The sequence below is a fragment of the Pseudorca crassidens genome, chromosome 13, assembly GCF_039906515.1.
Source record: "Pseudorca crassidens isolate mPseCra1 chromosome 13, mPseCra1.hap1, whole genome shotgun sequence".
NCBI classification, from domain to species: Eukaryota; Metazoa; Chordata; class Mammalia; order Artiodactyla; family Delphinidae; genus Pseudorca; species Pseudorca crassidens.
The window spans coordinates 17,942,208-17,963,964 of record NC_090308.1 but is presented as its reverse complement, the minus strand read 5'-3'; the positions used below and the strand labels follow the sequence as shown (position 1 = coordinate 17,963,964).

General features: G+C 34.2%; 1 protein-coding gene across 11 annotated transcripts in view; it reads left to right on the top strand.

The window, feature by feature from the left end:
* Window positions 1-21,757, top strand: part of STXBP5 (syntaxin binding protein 5) — a 167,960-nt gene that overhangs the window by 10,352 nt on the left and 135,851 nt on the right. For all 11 annotated transcript variants that reach the window (XR_010933634.1, XR_010933632.1, XR_010933633.1 and 8 more), the window contains exons 3-4: window positions 16,474-16,555; window positions 19,687-19,787. Coding sequence is in view for 8 of the 11 variants with exons in the window: in XM_067701835.1 (XP_067557936.1) it covers window positions 16,474-16,555; window positions 19,687-19,787 (183 nt within the window). In the remaining 3 variants the exon portion in view is untranslated. The remainder of the gene's footprint in view (window positions 1-16,473; window positions 16,556-19,686; window positions 19,788-21,757) is intronic.

Below are 21,757 nucleotides of genomic sequence, written 5' to 3'. Positions count from 1 at the left end.
AATTATTTTCATAAGTATTTTTTGATCCTATGAAAGATGCATTATTTTTCTGGTGATTTATAATTAGTGTGATAAGATGACTTATCAGGCATTGTTTGGGGACAATTCAGTGATCAGTTCTATTGAAGTATTGTTTGAGCCCTTTACTTCCTAATTTTAATTTAAAATATATTGGCATTTGTAGTTTTTTCCTAATATTTTCATTAATATTATATAGAGCTATGTAGAAACATTTAGATACTTTTAAAAATAACAGTGAATGTAAATATTTTATTAAAATATTGTGATTTCTTATATGTCTGCAAATTTTGATTAAAAATAAATCATTTACACTGTGGGAGAAAATAACCTGAAAAAATGTATTAACAACAATAACAAAAAAACCTCATAAAGCTCTTAGAAGCAAATTTAGGTGCATGGTTACCTTCTTTAAGAGTCAGATATGTTGCATGTCCCTTCTTGGAATGAACATACATGGGACAAATTGAAAACATTATATCCGCCATGAAAAATTTTTATAGTTCCCCACTGTTTACATCGTTTTTCATTAGCAGTAAATATAAATTTTATTCAGTAAATAAGGCTAATTTCTACTTAGTTTCATTTCTCCAACTGGTGTTAATCCTTTTGGAAGTTGTTATATAAGACAAATGAAATGATGACATACTGAGCATATTTCTTTATATTTACTGGTGCTATGATTTAAAAATGAGCCTTGATCTAGAGTAACATTCCCTTAAACTGGGAGTGAATACAAAGGTTTTTAACTAAAAACAATAGCTAATACTTTTGGTTTTAGTACAGTCTTCGTTTGGAAGTTAGGGTTTGCTAAACACAGGATGTTAATTGGAAAAATAATATAGACTTAGAAATTATATGGTAATTATTGTTAAATAATGTTTTGTTTTATGGTTTTTGGTTGTGTTTCCCTTTCAGTAAGGGCTCTCTGGAACTTCTGAAGCTTTTCCTGGTGAGGTTGTCTGTTGAAGAGAGATTAATCCTACCCTTTCTTGAAAGTACATAATCTTTTCTTGTAATAGCAGCACCTCTGCTTTTTCACAGCAGTGCTCTGCCAAAAGTGACTATAAATCTAGTGGCATCAACTATTGCAGTACTTTCTGCCAAATTGCTCTCCTTTTGTGTATTTTTTCCTTTTTGTCTTTTGAAAGGGAGGAAAAGTATTGAAACAGATTTTCCATCTATGCAGTCTTTGTACTGTATTTTTCATAATGTGTTTTATTTTTCTTTTAAAATTCACATGGCCATACTTAAGAACTTAGCCATTAAGCATCTGAGAATGGATGCTGGGATAAAAGATTGTTATATGATATGTGAGAATGTATGTTCCTTTTTGTTTCTTTAACCCAGGCCATGATTATTTATGACTATATTTCATAGACGACTGAGCAAATGGTTCATTTGAAAGTATATTTATGTATCAAACGCCATTCTGAAGAATTGCCTGTGATAATAAATATAATTCATTTTGACCCCTTTAGAGACAGTCCTAACTCCAAAGCAGTAAATAATAAGGATGAATATTTTTGAACCACTCTATTCAAAAATAATAAAAAATTCTTATTCAGAATAATAGTGGAAGATGTAACTAGAGGCCTGTTTCAACCCAGTTAATGCTATAATTATATTTTAGTGTAGATGCTGCAATTACTTTGTTTTGATGTTTCACTCACATGAAAAGAAAGCAGTTGACTGACAATTTTTCAAATACCATTTGACATTTACTGTAAAATATTACAATTGTGTTGGATTAAGGAAGTTTTAAATGTTGACCTATGCATCTTTCATGGTTAATTTTAGCATTTCGTTAAATTTTTACTGTAGAAATAGTGCACGTCATAATTTTGCTTAAATAGCAGACTAGCAGGATGTTAGAATTGTGAGTGAGCAGTAAAAATTATGTCCACCCTTATAATCATGAGAATGTGGCTAGCTTCATTTCTTAACATATTAATTTTTTGGCAGACTTTACTTTTTAGAGCAGTTTTGGCCTCACAGCAAAATTGAGCAGTAAGTACAGAGATTTCCCATATACCCCTGTTCCCACTCGGCACAGACTCCCCCATTATTAGCATCCCCCACTAGAGTGGTACATTTGTTACAGTTGATGAACCTACATTAACACATCACCACCCAAAGTCCATAGTTTATGTTAGGGTTCATTCTTGGTGTTGTACATACTGTGGGTTTTGACAGATGTATAATGACATGTATCCACCATTGTATTATCGTATAGAACAGTTTCACTGCCCTAAAAATTTTCTGTGCTCTACCTTTTCATCCCTCCCTTTCCCCTACCTCTTGGTAACCAGTGATCCTTTTACTGTCTCCATAATTTTGCCTTTTTCAGAATGTTACATATTTGGAATCATACAGTAAGTAGCTTTTTCAGATTGTCTTCCACTTAGTAATATGCATTTAAGTTTCCTATGTTTTTTCATAGTTGATAGCTCATTTGTTTTTAGTGCTATATAATATTCCACTGTCTGATGTACCACAGTTTGTTTATCCATTCACCTGCTGAAGGACATCTTTAGTTGCTTCCAAGTTTGGGCAATTTTGAAAAAGTGGCTCTGCATATCCATGCACAGGTTTATGTGTGGATATACATTTCCATTTCCTTTGGGTAGATACCAAGGAGTGTGACTACTGTATTGTATGAATATGTTTAGTTTTGTAAGGAACTGCCAAACTATCTTCCAAAGATAGCTGTGCCATTTTGTATTCCCACCAACAATGAACAAGAGCTCTTTTGCTGCACGTCATCGTCGTCATTTCGTGTTGTCAGTTCTGGATTTTGGCTCTTCTAATAGGTTTGTAGTGGTATCTCCTTATTCTAATATGCATTTCCCCAATGACATATGTGGGGCATCTTTTCATATGCTTATTTGCCATCTGTGTATCTTCTTTGGTGAGGTGTCTGTTAAGGTCTTTGGCTCATGTTTAATTGGGTTGTTTGTTTTGTTATTGTTGAATTTTAAGAGTTCTCTGTGTATTTTGGATAATGGTAGTTTATCAGATGTGTCTTTTGCAAATATTTTCTTCAGGTCTGTGGTTTATCTTGTCATTCTGTTGATACTGCATTTCACAGAGCAGAAGATTTTGATCAAGTCCAGTTTACCATTTTTTTCTTTCATGGATGGTGCCTTTGGTGTTGTATCTGAAAAGTCATTGCCATACACAAGATCATCTAGGTTTTCTCCTACGTTATAGGAATTTTATAGTTTGGAGTTTTACATTTAGGGCTACCATCCATTTTGAGTTAATTTTTGTGAAGGATGTAAGGTCTGTGTCTGGATTGATTTTTGGTGGTACGGGGAGGGGAAGCGTTGTTAGGTCGTAGTCTTTGAGCAAGCCTGTGCTTCTGGACTGTGAACTACACAGGCGCTCCTCAGTTCCCCTCTCCTCCCACTTCCCTCAGAGGAGTTAGGATGGCTAGAGTGGGTTGAAGTTGTATATTTCCCTTCCTTCAGGTCAGTTAGGCTCTGATAAGCCCCCCAGCAGTTTAGGCTCTCCTTAGTTTCTCCAGAGGGCAGACCTTGTTATGAACAGAACGCTCCAGTGTATTTAAAAATGGTTGCTTTTCCCTTTCCCCCTCCTGGAAGTGGGAGGGGATTTTTCTCAGATAGTCACTGTGAGAACCTGGTAGAGCCCATGGAGGTAAAACTCACTAATGTATGGGGATCCCTCCCATGACTGGGTCCTCCTGGAGTTTCTAGCAGACTTGTCTACTTTAGGCCTTCAGCAGTTCATCAAGTACAGTTTAGGTTTTCCTACCCCAGCACTGATTCCTGCAGAGGTGTCTGCTGGTTGGTTTGTTTCAGTAAGTTGTGATTTTCTGTATTGGCCTATCTGCGTCTGCAATTTTAGGGGCAGCCATTTGCCCTGTGACCTCACTTGTCTTATGAATCTAAGAAGAGTTGTTGATTTTTAGTGTGAACAGCTTTTTATTTATTGTTAGGACAGAATGACAACTTCCAAATTTCCTATGTGCTGGATGACAAATAGGAAGTCTGTATTAATTTTTATAGGTGAAAAACACATGATCTTCAAAAAGAGGTTTTTAAATTGATGTTTGTCAAGCAGATGAAACTATAGAGTTGGGGTACTGTACTATGAAAGTGAAAATAATTGCTGTTTGACAAAGGCTTTGTATTGCAAATACATTCATAGGTCATAAAATACAAAATGAGATGTTCTTCACTATCTTAAACTTTGGTAAAGACTTAAGTTCTTGTTTTGAGCATATTCCTATCAAGTTGATTAGAACTAGTTCAGATGGAAGTAGCAAATTTTTAGAAGTTTGGAAAGTAAGACCTGCGATGAGATATTAAGGGGATTCATAATAATTTTTCAGACTTTCTTTCTTCAAACAGAATAATTTAATTATTCATATATATATATATATACAATATGTGTGTATGTATATCAATATATGAATTTTGTGGAAGATAATGTTTAGTTATACTTTAGCCCACAAGGTTTTGCAGTTGTTCTGAACCATGGCTATATACGTTAGAATGATTTGTGGAGCTGAAAAAAAAAAAAAACAATGCCCAAACATGTGTTTGGATTTCTTCTCTAGATATTCTGATTCAGTGAGTCTGGCATGGGGTTTGACATCTGTAATTTTTTTTTTATCTTAAATGTCCATGGATGCTTATAATGTAGAGCCAGAATTGAGAAGCACTGGTTAAATGTTTGGTAGACAGGGTAGTAGTATTCTTAGTGAGGCAAATGATAGATGAGAATCATGTTCAGTACAGTGTGTGTAGAAAGGATGTCATTTTAAAGCAATCGTAACATCTTGAGATTTGTGGTATAACCAACCATAAGGAAATAAGCTGACACTTTGCTCTATCATTGCCTTTGGAGACAGAGCTGTGAAGCTGTACAAAATATTTATGAAGATGGAAAGGAACTGGAATTCCGGGTTTGAATTATTCCTCTTCCTAGCAGTGTATCGCTGGATATGAGAACCAGCAATAAAAAAAAAAAGACCATGGAGTCTAATTATGAGGTTGAAAAGTCTAGTCTCAAGCTTGCAGGTGATCCTCACACTGATGAGACGAAGGAGGCAGGCGAAGCACTTCACAGAAGAGAACTCTGCAGCACACATAGGTTGTCTTAGTTATCACAGATCAGGATATGTATTTCCATTTTTTCTCTGGCTATCTGCTACTTTCAGAAATTTTATTTTTTTGAATAGGTTGTATTATCTTGACCAGGATAAATGTATGATGTACTGCCCCTTTTATTTGTTGCCCCCCATTTATTCCTCATAACAGTATAGAATAACAAAGAAATGAAAGCTTTCACGTGCTAATTGATTTGTTGTTTATGTTCAGGGTAAATGGTAGAGTTGGTCTGATGCTAAAGTTCACCCTCTTTTTGTTTTAAGGATGCTTTCATCAATATTCTTTGACCACACTATGGTGGTATTTAGATTTTAACTTCGTTATTGAAAAATAATCACATTATGGTTCAAGACTTAGGCCATTAAAAATAAAAATCATCCACTGATCTTTTATTCACAGAAAAGTAAGCCAATTCAGAGTAGACACCTTGAAGGCTTACTAGACTACTTAAAGAGTTATGAATTACCCTGTTTGCTAAAAGTCTAAGAATGTACTAAAAGAAATGGTAATAGAAGTTAGTGGAAATCTTCAGGGTTTCTGATGGATTAAAATTGTGCTCTTGGGTTTAGTATTTTTACTGTGGCAGGAAGGAACAATTTACCCTTAAAAGTCTTTCTTGGTTTGTTAGCAGAATATCTGCTCAAAGAAAATTATTTCACAGAATATTACATAATTAAACATGGGATAATTTATTAGTCACTTACGAGTTCATGAAAAATACAGTTTTCCATATTCTTATTTTTAAACTTTGCAGGATATAAGTGTATCTTCAGAAACTGCACAGGATATCAAAGTTCTCCAGTTCTTTTCCATTTTATAGGTACTCCAATCTTCTCTTTCTAGGTTGGAAAATTGAAGATGTCACTTCTGTAGATGTTGGAATAATGCCAGTACTTTCTTTGCCTTTTTCCTTGGTGACAGGAATTAATGAACAGATTCTCTGAGAAGGTACATAATCTTAAAAATCTTAACAGTTTCCTAAGTATATACCACTCTTGATATTACCACATTCTTCATAAAAGTAGAGGTTGTCAAATATGTGTGTAATCAGTGGTAGTGGCAGCAGTGAAACTTGCCTAGGAGTTGTACTTTCAGAACTTATCACTGGCTGGGGTCCCATTGCCTGATTCTTTTACTATATTTTATTCTACTAGTCACAGGTGATGCCTGTTGAAGGAAACAAGGAAGTACCAACAGAATTCAATATAATTATATAAAAAGGAAGGAGGAAAACAAAAGAACAGCATGGACATAGAATACTGTAAGACAGGCTAAAGCCCAAATGAACTGACGATCGTGAAAGTAATTGGAAAGTGTTTTTTCTTTTCAAGCTAAATTCTTGTCTACAAAAATGAACACCATTTGGGAGTATCTGTGCACCTGTCTGCTCTCTTGCTTTTATATTTCCATTACTAGAGTTTAAGACTTTTGAGGATAGGGACTATGATTTATATCCCCAATGCATATTAAAGTTCTCAATTAAGAGAAATGAGTGGGTTAAGCAGACATGGTTAAGGAATATTCTGTTGCTTGCTGTCTTTACCTTTTAAGAGCTACAAGATGGGAAATGTGGAGACAAAGTAGAGTCTTTAGTATAAGAAGCTCTGCTTTGTTTCTTCTTTTATTTGTGTTATTATTGCCATCCAAATGGTAATTTTTTTCCTGATAGGCTACAGGGTCTTAAGCGTTTGTGCGATAAGATTTTACAGTGGTATATTTAGATATGGGTCTTATTTCATTTATCATTCTGGGTACTTCCATCTGAAGACACATTATTATTATTATTTTTTTAGAAACTAAGTAAAATACATTTTTGACCTGTTACTTCTTTGATAACATTTTTTTTCTCTTATTCGATGTTACCTTTCCTAAAAGTCTTTTATAGTGCATTTTTTTCTTATATTTTCCAAGTTTTTTTTATCTTTTGGCTGTACTTTTTTTTAGCAGGTTCTTAAAACAAAGTTATAGCAGACATGTATGTTCAGCTTACTATCTTGAACCAAAGCATCTTTTCCCTACTTTTTTTTTTTTTTTTTTTTTTTTTTGCGGTACGCGGGCCTCTCACTGTTGCGGCCTCTCCCATCGCGGAGCGTAGGCTCCGGACGCACAGGCTTAGCGGCCATGGCTCACAGGCCCAGCGGCATGTGGGATCTTCCCGGAACGGGGCACGAACCCTTATCCCCTGCATCGGCAGGCGGACTCTGAACCACTGCGCCACCAGGGAAGCCCAATAAATTGTTTTTTATATTGGAATTACCTGAAAATTTTTTATATGTATATTTTAAGGATTAATGTGTATTTTACACTATTAGATGGAACATAAATGATCATGATTTATAAAGGAAAAGACATATTTTTCTTGGGATTTTTCTTATGTGTTTCTAAAACCATACTATTTCTTTATATGATTGAGGTCTTCATTTGTTTAAGAGAACACTGCGTATTCATTGTTTATCTGTTGAATACTTCTGTGTTCAAATCTTGAATGAAATTAAAATGTTTAAAAATTGGGTGCAGGACAGAAAGAAAAAAGCTTAATTGCAAAAATGTTTAGTCTTATTTTGCCCTCTTACTATGCTGCATTTCATTTAGATTGCTAAATAGTTATATTCATTTGTTGCTTATAAAAGATATTTTTAAATCTCAGATAAAAGGGATTTTTAAATTATATTTAAGAATATAATGTTGTAACTTGTTTCATTAGTAACTACAATCATTTTTGCTTTAAATTCAGTCTTATTTTTGGCTATTTGTTTTCATTCATTCAAGCTGATTCTTTTTTAAGATACGTTTTATTGAAATATTTGAATATACCATAAAATTCACCCTTTTACAGTATACAGTTCAGTGGTTTTCATTATATTCAGAGTTATGCAATCATCAGCACTTTTTAATTTCAGAGCGTTTTCATTACCACAGTAAGAAACCTTATACCTATTAGCAATCCATCCCCATCACCCTCTCTACCCAATCCTTCACAGCCACATATCTACTTTCTTTTTCTATAGATTTTATTTAGGACATTTCATATAAATGTAGTCATATAATGTGTAGTCTTTTATGATTGGCTTCTTTTACTTAGCGTGATATTTTCAAGGTTTATCCATATTGTAGTGTGTATTATTTCTTTTTATGGCTGAATATTCCATTGTATAAGTCTACTACATATTATTTATCCAGTGATCAGTTGATGGACATTTGGATTTTGCTCTTTTTTGGCTATTATGAATAATGCTGCTGTGAACATTTGTGTAGAAGTTTTGTGTATGTATGTTTTCATTTCTCTTATTTTTATCCATAGCAGTGGAATTGCTGAGTCATATGTTAACTCTGAGTATATAATAGAGGAATTACCGCTCTATTTTCCAAAGTGACTGCACCATTTTACATTCCTCCCAGCAATAATTGAGGGTTCTAATTTCTCCACATCCTCACCAAACCTTGCTGTTGTCTTTATTACAGCCATACAAGAGGGTGTGAAGTGATATTTCATTATGGTTTTGATTTGCATTTCCCTAATTACTAATGATGTTGAGCATCTTTTCGTATATACTTTGGCTATTTGCATATCTTTTGAGAAATGTCTATTCATTTTTCTTTCCCCATTTTTAAATTGGGTGGTCTTTTTGTTCAGTTGTTAAAGCTCTTTATATATTCTGGATATTAAATCCTTATAAGATATGATTCACAAATATTTTCTCTCATTCCATGGATTGTCTTTTCACTTTCTTGATGGTGTCCTTTGAGGCACAAATGCTTTTAATTTTGGTGAAGTCCAATTTATCTTTTTTTTTCCTTTGTGGCTTGTGCTTTTGGTCTTATATCTAAGAAACCATGACTTTATCTGAGGTCACAATGATTAACTCGTATGTTTTCCTCTAAGAGTCTTATAGTTTTAGCTCTTACATTTAGATCTCTGTTCCATTTTGAGCTAGCATTTGTATATAGTGTGAGATAGGGATCCAAATTCATTCTTTTTCATGTGGATATCCATTTGTCCCAGTACCATTTGTTGAAAAGATTATTCTTTCTCCATTAAAGTGTCTTGACATCCTTGTCAGAGTCAATTGATCATAAATATTTGTTTCTGGACTCTTAGATCATTCCATTGATCTATATATCTACCCTTATGCTAATACCACACTGTCTTGATTACTATAACATTGTAGTAAGTTTTGAAATTGGGGAATTGTGAGTCTTCCAACTTTTTTCTTTGTCAAGATTATTTTGCTGTTCTGGGTTCCTTGCATTTCCATGTGAATTTTAGGATCAGCTTGTCAGTTTCTGCAAACAGCTGGGATTCTGATATTGTGTTAATTTTGTAGGTCAGTTTGAATATTGCCATCTTCACAATTATTATGTCTTCTGTTTCATGAGTATGGGATGTCTTTCCATTTACTTAGATCTTGTTTCAACAATGTTTTGTAGTTTTCAGTGCACAAGTCTTGCACTTCTTTGGATAAATTTATTCCAAAGTATTTTATTCTTTGTGACATTCTTATAAATGGAATTATTTTCTTAATTCCACTTCAGATTGTTTATTGCCAGTATGTAGAAGTACAGTTGATTTTTGTATATTGATCTTATGTTGTGCAACCTTGCTGACCTCATTTATTCATTCTAATAGTTTTTTATTGAATTTTTTAGTTTATTGTAAATTTTCAGATTTTGAATTTTCCATCTACAAGATCGTGTAGTGATAGTTTTACTTTATTTCTTCCTTTGCAACATGGACACTTTGTATTTCTTTTTCTTGCCTGTTTTCCCTGGCTAGAACGTCCTGTATAATAATGTTGAGTAGAAATGGTAGAAGTGGACATCCTGTCTTTTTCCTGAGCTTAGCACAAAAGCATCCAGTCTTTCAGCATTAGTATAATAATGTTAACTGTGGGTTTTTCATATATGGCCTTTGTCAAGTTGAGGAAGTTCCTTTCTCCTTGAGTGCTTTAACATGGAAGGGCATTGGATTTTGTCAAAGGCTTTTTCTATTGGGATGATCATGTGGTTTTCTTCCTTTATTTTACTAATACAGTGTTTTGATTCTGTTTTTTGAAGACAGGGTTGTTTACTCATTTTAGTATCTTATTTAACTTTACTAAGAACTGTTCCTCTCACATGGCTATAGTCTCTAAAATGTTTGTTGGCTCATCATTTTACACATGATGATATTTGTAAGGAGACTATTCTAATTCTAGTTGAAATTTTGAGATACAGAACTCCAGATTTTGAGAAAGAAAACTCCAGCTTTTTGCTTATTCTGCTTGTCCATAGTGCTTCATTATTAAAATAGGTGTTTATTACCATGAACAAACATGAAGAATGAACCTAGAAAAAAATTTTTGATTGGTTTATTGTTTATGCCTAATTGGTTTTATGGTGTTTACTTTCTACTAAAAGTTACATTTGGTCTAGTTTTATTGTTTTAGACAAGTCTGACTTTAGTGATACTGATTTTAAGTATTTCCTCATTGTTAATTCTCCAGTTTTAAAATGACTTAAAATAAGTCAGGAAGTGACATTTACATGTGAAAATTGGCTGTTTGGGCAGTGAGGTTTGATTTGTGTGTGTCTCTGCCTATCTGTGTATGTTCTGGTGTTAGACTGTTTGGGTTCAAACCCCAGCATCCTTACTAACTAGCTGTATGGCTTTGGCTAATTTATTTAACCTTGTTGTACATAGTTTCCTAATTTGTCAAAACTGAGCTTATAATAGAGGGTACTCCTTCTGAGGTAATACATGTATAGTGCTTGACACATTAAGTGTTCAACAAGTCTTAACTACTACGATGATGATGATGTACTTAAAAGCCTCCAAATTCCTCTTTTCTCTCTCCCTTTCCAACCAAATATATATGTATATATAATAACCATTTAGACAGTTGGATGAATGCTTATTTTGATTTTTAATTTGTGGTACAGTATTATAAAATAAAAGATTTTACTGGATCTAGTCTTTGTTTCTGCTTATCTGTCATTACATATGTCTTCCTGATTATTCTTCATTAACTGGTAGGTTTATTATGTTATTTTTTTCCTTAAATATTTCTTTTTCCCCTATTGCTTGGCATTACTAAGTATTAACAGTTTTATTAAAAAATGCAGGACATTTGGTCCTGTCTAAAACACTCATAAGACATTTGGTCCATGCCAAAAGTTTCTTTAAATTTAGTCCTATCCAAAACGCCCATGAGCATATTTGGTCTACGCAAAATGGTTTTGGACAGGACCCAATATCAAGAACCTTTTGGTGTGGACCAAATGTCTTATGGTTGTTTTAGACAGGACTGAATGTCTGCTCACCCTGAGGATCATGTCTGAACTCAAAGATCATGTCTGTATTCAACGACTCTGCTCCCAACCAAACAGCCTTGCCTTCTGCAGCTCCTCTTCAGGAGTTCTAATGGTGCTTATCTGGACAAAAACCATGAGTGTAGCTGTGCAGAAAGTGTCTGGCCTGTGTCATGGGTCAGATAAACTGCTGATTTACTCCAGAAACAAAGAGGACTGGTTGGTTAGGTAGACATCAAAGCTCTTGATAGGTGAGCAGTAGAAAAATTGAGACTAAAGGTATCTAAGATAGGAAGATTGCAACATTTTTAAAAGGATACATTGGAGTTCAGAATTAGAAAGTAAGATAAACTGACACCAAGAAATATTCAGTGTAGCCTTTAATTTGGATTTGCCTTACAGTGGATTAAAAGGGCAGATGTCAGATCAATAAGTGAATATTTCTACATATAAAAAATATCTTTGCAGATTATTTATATGTAATCTTTCCTTTTGGCTTTTCTTCATTTTCATTTCAGATGCTTTGTTTTCTCATGTAGTTTTGAACATAGCCACAATAAATGTGAATTTTCCAAGAAGACCTTTGTTGTAGTGAGTGACCATTTTTTAATAAAACTGTTAATACTTAGTAATGCCAAATATTAGGAGAACCATATATGCAATAATCATAGGTAGGAAAGGATATGAATATTTGCATCTATGACATGGTCTTTTGTGATCTAATATATTGAGTTGACATTCTTACATTACGATTTGTTCACTGTAAGATAACTTTAATTCTTGTTAAAGTAGTGAATACATTGTGTTAAATAATGATAATAGCCACCATCTGGTTAGTCTGCAGTTTTAATTCTCACCACCATTCTGCAAGCTAGACTAGATAGCATTTTATAGAGAAATTTGAGTGGTGTAATAATTCTTCACAGATCCCAGCAACTAATTACGGAGCTGGCATTGTCTTGAAAGTAGGTGTCTTAATTCTCGCTGTGCCTCAGATGTTCCTGTGGCACCTAAACAATAACAGTGGACACAACAACAACAACAAAATACCCACTCAAGCTGCTTCTCCAGTAATTTGGGTTTAGTAAATCTGCAGTAGAGCCAGAATTCTGATACCACCAGGATTGAGAACTACTTGCTCTGAAACTTGTGTTCTTTCCACACTAATATCTCTTGATTATATATAAGCAATATCCATTACTTAAAATTTAATTTTAAACTTTGTTATTATGAAGTAATGATTTGTTATAAAATTTTTCCCCATAGGGCTTTTTTAGTGTTAGGACCCTTCAGGGTTGGTTGCAGCACAGTACTACCCTTTCCGAAGGAAAAGGGAAATAAATCAGTAGTAACCTTGGGGAAAAAAAAAAAAAAAACACTTCTCTAAGCCTCAGAATTATCATCTGTGAAATATGGATAACAAACTTTTATTTATTTATTTATTTTTGTCTGTGCCATGTGGCTTGTGAGATCTCAGTTCCACGACCAGGGATTGAATCCAGGCCCCAGCAGAGAAAGCCCAGAATCCTAACCACTAGACCACCAGGGAACTCCTGGGATAACAAACTTTTAAAGTTACTGTGAGGATTTAAGAAACGGTGGCTAAAACTTAGTAGATACTCAGTAAGTGGTTCTTATTTTTAAGAAAATATATTTATCATCTTAGCTAGAAGTAAAATGACTATATTAATACTAATGTCATAAAAAGTATAATTTTGTCTAGAATAGTGTCACACACAGAGTAAGAGTAAAACCTTTCTTGATCTCCATATAACTGACTTCCTGGATTTACAGACACTTTTTTTTTAATCTATTTAGTTTTTCATATTTTATTTACTTATTTGGTTGCACTGGGTCTTAGTTGTGGCAGGTGTGCTCCTTAGTTGCGGCATGCATATGGGATCTAATTCCCTGACCAGGGATTGAACCCGGGCTCCCTGCATTGGGAGCTCAGAGTCTGAACCACTGTGTCACCAGGGAGGTCGCTACAGACACTTTTCATTCTCTGTGAATAAATATTGATAGATGCCCACAGCATACTGAAGTTTCAAGACCAGTAGGCTATTTTCCAGGAGGCCCAAATTAGTAAAGGTGTTTGCATATTCTTTACTTACTATGAATCTGTTTTGTGTATTCACAAATCTGTTTGTGCCTTTTATGTTTGATATTATCAAGAAATTCACTTTAATAATATATAATAATGATGAAATGTGAATGCAAATAGTGTTTTTAAAAATACAAAAATCCAAAATAGATACTTTGGAAAGACTTCATGAAGGTTAATCAGTTAAAATTTCCTGTCTGATGCAATATGGATGAGAAAGCAGTAGATGACTGGAAAAGAAATAATAAGACTCTGTGCGAATGTTGCACTTAGTTTGCATTTCCCGTATCTTTAGAATGCCATTTAAAAAAGTAAACTGCAAATCTTATACCCGGGTAGTTCCAGCTATGTTTTATTTAAGAAAAACAATTCTGAACCCTAAGTAATAGATCCACACTTAAAGAAAATAATCTTTGGTGAATATCACAAGATTAGCAGAATTGTGTATGTTTTATGAAAAAATAGGTAAATAGAATTTTTAATCCTCTACAGTAGCTTTTTTTTTTTTTGAGGTACGCGGGCTTCTCACTGTTGTGGCCTCTCCCGTTGCGGAGCACAGGCTCCGGACGCGCAGGCCCAGTGGCCATGGCTCACGGGCCCAGCTGCTCCGCGGCATGTGGGATCTTCCCGGACCAGGGCACGAACCGGTGTCTCCCGCTTCGGCAGGCGGACTCTCAACCACTGCGCCAACAGGGAAACCCGGTAGCTTACATTTTTAATTAACTTAGTTAATCCTGATATGGTCAGATAAGAGAAATTTTACTCCGTTTATATAAGGTGGGAATATAGAATATGCTAATTGGTGCCAGAAAGAATTTTAACTGGAAATATTAGAATTACTTAGAAATTAGTAATTTCTTAGACTTACTTAGAAATTAGAAATACTGGCTAAAAGGTGAAGGTCTTTGCTGTCATCTGACAAAAGAAATGGATGAACAGAAATGTAGACCTATCTTTGACCTATCAGGGTGTGAGGTAGCACTACCAAGTGCCAATAGTAGCAATTTCAAATTTAGCTTCATGTAGTTGCATTTGGGCAATTGATGTAGCAAAAATACTACTACTGATATTAATAATAGTAATAAAAATTTTGAAGTATTTAAAGAGTAGGGTACTATAGGCTAAACATGTTCAATTAGTCTACTAGTTTATAAAATAATAGAAGAGTTAATTGCTAGTAATAAAATAAAAACCATTGAAAATAAATATCACCTAGAAAGACTTCTAGAAATCAAAGGAAAAAATATATATATAGAAAATAGGAATTTAACCTTTTGGTACAATTATTTTTAATTAAGAAGAACCATAGACCTGTTACTTGCTGGGTAAAAATATGAATGAGCACAATAATGAAATTCTTTTACACTTATTATTTTGCTGTCTGCTTTGTACCAGTTGTCATTGAAATACCTGTCTATATATATTGTGGCTACCTATACATTCACATTTATTGCATTTTGTTTGTTATGCATTTTTACTGATATATCTTCTCTGTATATATTGGCTAGGAATTCATTTAAAATCATCTTCTATCGTGTTTTTTGGTTAATAGTATTCACTAAAACAGAGTGGGCAAAATTCACTTTCATAATATTGCATGTATGGTACAGAATGTCATTTGTTAGTAAATTCATTATGCTTTGATACTTGCCACATACCCCAGTTTTCATTAATATCTATGTATTTCTTTTTCGTTATGTAATATGTTTTTCATGATTTTTCTTTATCTTTCTAGAACTTATTGTATCTTCCTCCATATAAATCGTACACAATATATAAAAAAAAAAAAGAAGAACCATAGGGCATGTACTAACAGAATATAGAAATAGTCTGTTCACTTGAATGTGACTTCGTATAAAGAGGGCTATAATTTTATTAAATCCCATCAAATTTTATTTTTAGATTTAACTTTTTATTTTCAGTTAATATTAACTAGTGAAAATATTAGTGTAGCAGTGTGTTAAAATGGCTAACTTATCTCAAGTTTATGAAGGTAAAAAGCGTATAACAATACCTGGCATGTAGTAAGTTCTGTAAGTGTTTGGAGTTTTTTGGGTTTGTTTTTTTACTCAGCATAACTTACCAATTAAGAGTATAGACTCTGGAGCTAGAATGCTTATTCAAATTCAATTTCTGCTATACTTTCTAGTTGTATGACTTGGGACAAGTTAATTTCTCTGTGCTTCAGTTTTCTTATCTGTTTATATGGGGAAAATTACATATTCTTTATGGTTGTGAGGATGAAATGAATTAATTATATGACAAGTTTACTATAATGCTTAACATATAGAAAATGCTGTACGTTTCCTGTTATATGCAAATTAATGGATATTTACGTATTAATCTGTGTTCAAGCGTATTGTAAAACATTGATACATTCATTGGTGATATAACCTGTCACAATTACAAACATAGTTATGTGGTTCTTCATTATATTTTTAGCTTACACTGTTTAAAAATGACACTACAGGAATGAAAGATGCCAGTAAGAAGATTGTACCTAAAAGCAATATTCTAAAATGACGTTTGTCTACTTTTCAGATTTGTTTCTTGACTTCAGCAAAATTGGAAGCACTACAGATCAACTCCCTTTTCTCTTCTTTTTACTTTAAGGGAAAGAAAAAGACTTGGGCCAGAGTAAAATATATCAAATACATGTAGCTTGGTTCTGTATATTGCTATTTTTAATTGTTTTTTTCTAAAGGGACAGTTGTCTTATTTCTGTTAGACCTGAAATCTCTGAAAATTCTGATTATCAACAGGAACTAGCTGATTAGATTGCTGTGTAATCACCTAACTCTAAATCTCAACCTTAGTAAATAGCGTGTATCAGGTCATTGAAATATTTGAGTCTATTATATAACTTATCAATTGCTATAAAAAAGCTCACACATACCATAAACTCCTTAATGAAATTAATGACAGCTTTGGTCGTCCAGGAGTAGAATGTTATTGCCAGCATGACAGTGGAGCTGCAGTAATCCAGCTCCAGTTCCTGATTAATGAGGTTAGTGAATTGCTTTAATCTCACCAGCTTATGTATGAAATAGGGCCCCATCCCATCTTTCAGAATCCTTGCATGCAATTATATTTAAATATTTGAACAAAAATGAATTTCTTGTAGGTCAGAGCTAATAGTAATTCACTTTAAGGCATCATCACAGACAGTTACATAAATAATGTAAGATGTTTCTCAAAACAGTATTGAAAATAGAATGGCATAAGGTAGATCTTTTTGGTACAGTGTGCTGCATTTAAATTTTATTTCAAGAATATTGAAAGTTATGTAACATATAAAAATCTACATTAAAGTTTTTTCAAAGATTGACCTTATTATAAATAACAAATTGTATTTCTCCAGTGGGTTGTTTTGAAATACATCCAGGAAACCAAAGTCCATTAGAAACTGGTTATTGTCCAAAGTTCTTGTTGTGTCACTTATTGGTTGAAGTAATTGATGCCTTTCTTTCTGATAGAGTGTAAAGTTTGGAAGGAGCTAGAGATACATCATTTTATTAGCAGAGTAAACAATGTGTTTGCATGTCTTAAAAAAGTATGAGCAGCTCTGACAGTAGATGTTTACTGCAAGTAGTGACAGGCAGGAGAAGCTAGAAGGAAAAAAGCTAGAAGGAAAAGCTAGAAGCTAGAAAAGCTAGAAGAAAAATTACTCTAGGAAAGATTCTGCTATACTTAGATGTGAGGATAATTTGTGGGCATTCTTTTTGCCCCTAAGTCCTTGGGTTTCATGGAATAAATTTCTAGATGTATATGAGAGAAAAAAAAATACTTGATACTTTCGGCTTTTGATAAATCTTTTCTTCATATCAGAGGATTTAAGAGAGGCAATATTGATGTAAAGAGTTAAAGAGGGTAATATAAAAATTTTAGTAAAACTGATCCAAATGATATGCAATTGTGTAGGTTTTTCAGGGTCAGAGGAAGTGTTTAAAAACTTCAGTATTCTGTGTAGAGCTGAATAATAGACATCGTAAAATGTTAAAATACACATAAAAATATCACAGTGTAGAAAGTTGTTGAATCCATATGTGAGATTATTTTTCCTTTTTTTAAAAAAAAATTTTATTATGAAATAATTAGACTGGCAATTAGTTTCAGAATAGAGAGGTCCTATGTACCCTTCCCCCATTTCCCCCAATAGTAACTTTTATGTAACAATAGTAAAATATTAAACCAAGAGAAAGACATCAATACAATACTCTTAACTAGACTACAGACCTTATTTACATTTCACCACCAGTTTCTACATGCACTCATTGTGTGTATGTGTGCATAGTTTCATGCAGTTTTATTCCCTGCATACATTTCGTGTAATGACCAGCAGGAACAAGATTACAGATCGGTCCCATCACCGTGAAGTCATGCCCTCAGGCTATCCCTTTATAATTAATTGCACCCCCTCCTGCTCTCAGTCCCTAAGCCCTGGCAACCACTAACCTATTCTCCATCTTTATACTTGTGTTGAGATTATTTTTTTTTAAGCAGTATGAGCCAATGTAAATAACACATTGCAAATAGATACTTATATGCCTAAATTTTAGAAATCTTAACTAGTTGATGCTCTCATTATTCATAACACAAGCTGCTTTTCTACAGAATTTATCATAAAGTTCTTTGCTATGACTGTTACTTTACATGCTTAAATGTTACATTTTTAAGTACTTAAAAATGACAGTTTTTAAAAAATGCTTAGCAGAATATGAATATTTACATGGTGATGGCTGTGGGAATCTGACAACTGGGAGTAGCTGTTTGCTTTCAGTTTTGGAAAAGCACATGTAGGTAAGTGAGCCACCGCAGGCAGTCAGCTATGATTGCCATTTTGGCCCCACATCTTCTCTTCTTCCTTGAAATACAAAGATGGGGCAAACACCTTGAGAAAGAAGATGACCTGGTCTGAAACTGCTGGAAGTAAGAATGAAGAGTACAAAGCTTTGATACTCTGAATCCTTTTAGTTTCTCTGCTTCAAAGTGATAGAGATAAGAGGATGCTTTCTAGTGAAAGGAAGGGTATGTGGGCTTCCTATATTTCTGTTTTCCAATAGTGATGTTGTAGCAATAGGAGTTACACAGTAGAGGAGCCCTCATAGAATTTCAAATTGGAAAGCACTTGGAGAGATCATTTAATGTAAATCTTGTCTTCAGAGCTATTTTAGATAAATGATATAAATATAAAAGATATTTTCTCTTAGATAAATGAGAAACTCTCCTATTTTAAAAGAGGGAAATTTTAAGATTTCTCATAATAACCTAAAGGACTGGAATTGCAAATCTTTTTTTGAAATTAAAGTTCTTCGTGTTGCGTCTTTTGTCTTATTCTCTCAGTGCAGATAAGGAGTATCTTCCTCTTTTGAGGAAAAACATTCATATGTCTTAATAAATCAGCCTTAGCCTATAGATTCTTAATCCTATTCATACATCAGAATCACCTCTGGAGATTTTTAAAAATACACCTGCAATGGTCCTTGCTCTGAAATTTCTGGTTTGTCAGGTCTGGGGTGAGACTGAGCCCCCTGCATGATTCTCAAATACTGCCAAGGGTTTTCTTCTCCAGACTTAATAGTATTTAATAGTATCAGCTGTTTTAACTTTCTAAATTAGTCAGATTTTTCAGCCCTTTGGACACTGAAATTATACAGTGCTGAATGCTATTTTTGTTTTCCATATCATTCTAGTAGTAGAATTATGATCCAAGCAGAGTACATTCATAAGGATTCATAAGGATTTGTCTTAAGGCAAATAAAATGGGAAGGTTACTTCATATCATATAGTCAAGGAAGGATGAACTATAGGGACCAAGTAACTTATAGTCTGACTTCTAATTTTACATAGCTAGTTATCAACTATAACTATATCCAACTAGATCCTAGTACACTTTTAGTTAATAAGGTTAAATTATACTTTAAATTGTTGAAGTTGAAACAATTTTTATACATACGTATACACATGATACACTCTTTTACATCTGCTGTTTAGAATTTGGGTGAGGCAAATGTTTCTCAGAACTAAATCTACTGGCAGAGAGTTTTGAAATTTGGGAAGATTTTTTTGGTAGCTCTTTAGTAGCATTAATGTGTGTAAATGTATTCTATATAAAATATATTACACTTTATTTTTAAGGGAGCTCTTGTGAGTGCCTTGGCTGATGACACCTTACATTTATGGAATTTACGTCAAAAGAGACCTGCCATACTACATTCACTTAAATTTTGCAGAGAAAGGTAAGAATTTTCTCAGTTATTTTATATATATATATGTTATTTGCTATTCTTTTTTGAAATTTTCCTTTGAATTTTATTCTTTAATTTCATTTTTCTGTGATGGATTTTATGCACAATCTAAAAACTAATTCAAAAACTTCAAAGCATATACGATAAAAATCAAGTTTCCTTCCTTTCCAGACCCATCTTCCTCTCCAGAGGCACCCACATAAATTTCTTTTGTGTCCTTCTAGAAATACTTACAGTCTGTATACATAAGCAGAAATCTCTCCATATAGCTATTTTATTTGCATAAAAGGGAAGGCATTACATATTCTTTCTGTAACTTGTGTTCACTTAGCAATATATCTGATAGGTCGTTTCATATTGGTATATTTAAATCTTCTTTAGTCATTTTCATAACTGCATGATATTTCATTGTATCGAAGTGCCATATTTTATTCAGTCAGACTTCATCAATTGACTGGACGTTTGATATATCCAGGACTGGATTTGATATAAGTGGACACATATCATTTTCAGCCTGCTGTTCATTATGCTCTGTGATGTTACATATATTTCTTTGTCCACTTATGCAAGTATATCTGTAAGATAGATTTGTAGACGTGGAACGACTTGATCAAAGAAACCTCTCACATGATCTGAGTTTTGTGCTTTGATTGGAAAGGCCATTTTCACTCCAATTTTATTAAACGTTCTCCCATATTTTAGAGTGCTCTTATAGCTGCATTTTTATGCTTAAACTTTGATTCATATGGAACTAACTTTGGCATGAACTGTGAGTAAGGAATATAGTCCGCCCCTCCCCCATTGCTTATGAGATGCATTTTTGATGTGTGTTTGTGTGTTAAGGTTAAGAAGTCTAGCTAGTATCTAAATGCAGTGGAGTTAGTGTCAGGCCTTGCCTGGGGGAAGGCAGGCATTAGACTACCCAATCCATGGCCAAGGATCAGGCCATGTCCCTGTTTTGATAAACATCAATCCATTCAGGTTGTATAAACTGATCAGTCTGTTTGTGAGCCTGGGCTTCTGCCCACAGTGGCTTTCTAAAGTAGGCAAGCTAAAGAGGCTGCTGGGAATACAGCAATCCAGACTTTTCTGGCCAACGTCAGGGCATGTCTACATTGTATGCCAGGCCAGAGCTGGCAGGGGGTCAGTAGCAAAGTTTGCTATTGGGCTACATCTTGTCTGGGAAGATAAATCATCTAAGTGGCTTGGAATCATGGTTCTACTTCTAGGAGAAGTAGAAGGAGGGGTTAATGGAAGGAGGGAGGGATGAGATAGGGGAGGAAAAGCAAGCAAAAAGTCAAGGTTCATTCTTTTCTGCCTGATGGGAGTAAGGCTATCTCAACTTGCTGGGCAGAGTTTCTTTGTCTGTTTGCCAGTGGGATCTCAAGGGGAGCCCTCCATCACCCTCAAATGCCATAGGGCTGGTGGAAATAGTGGTGGGCATCTTAGTCCCAGTACCTATCTTCTTGCCGTCAGTCTCATACTGGAAATGGAAGTGTAGATCTAGCAGAGTTGTTGTCAACCTGGTGCATTTTTACCCGCCAGAGGGCATTTGACAATGTCTGGAGACATTTTTTTATACAGTTGGGAGTTGGGGGTGGGCGAGCAGTGCTAATGGCATCTAGTAGATAAAAACAGGGCTACTGTCAAATATGTTACAAATCGCAAGACAGCCCCCCATTCCGTAACAAAGAATTGTCTGGTCCAAAATATCAAGTGTCAAAGTTAAGAAAACCTGTGCTCTAGCACATCAGAGTGGTGTCATTTGATTGGTGTAGTGCTGTAGAAGTTCTCTTAAACCACCATCCACTGAAGGGTTTCTTCCAGGACGTAGAATTCTAGTAGAAGAATATTCTCCAGTGGCGTGCCCATATTCCTCATTGAGACACAGGAATGTGGCACTATGTGGTCCAAGTTCACAAACATACACTGCAGGTCATCATGGTAATCTTCAGGAAGGA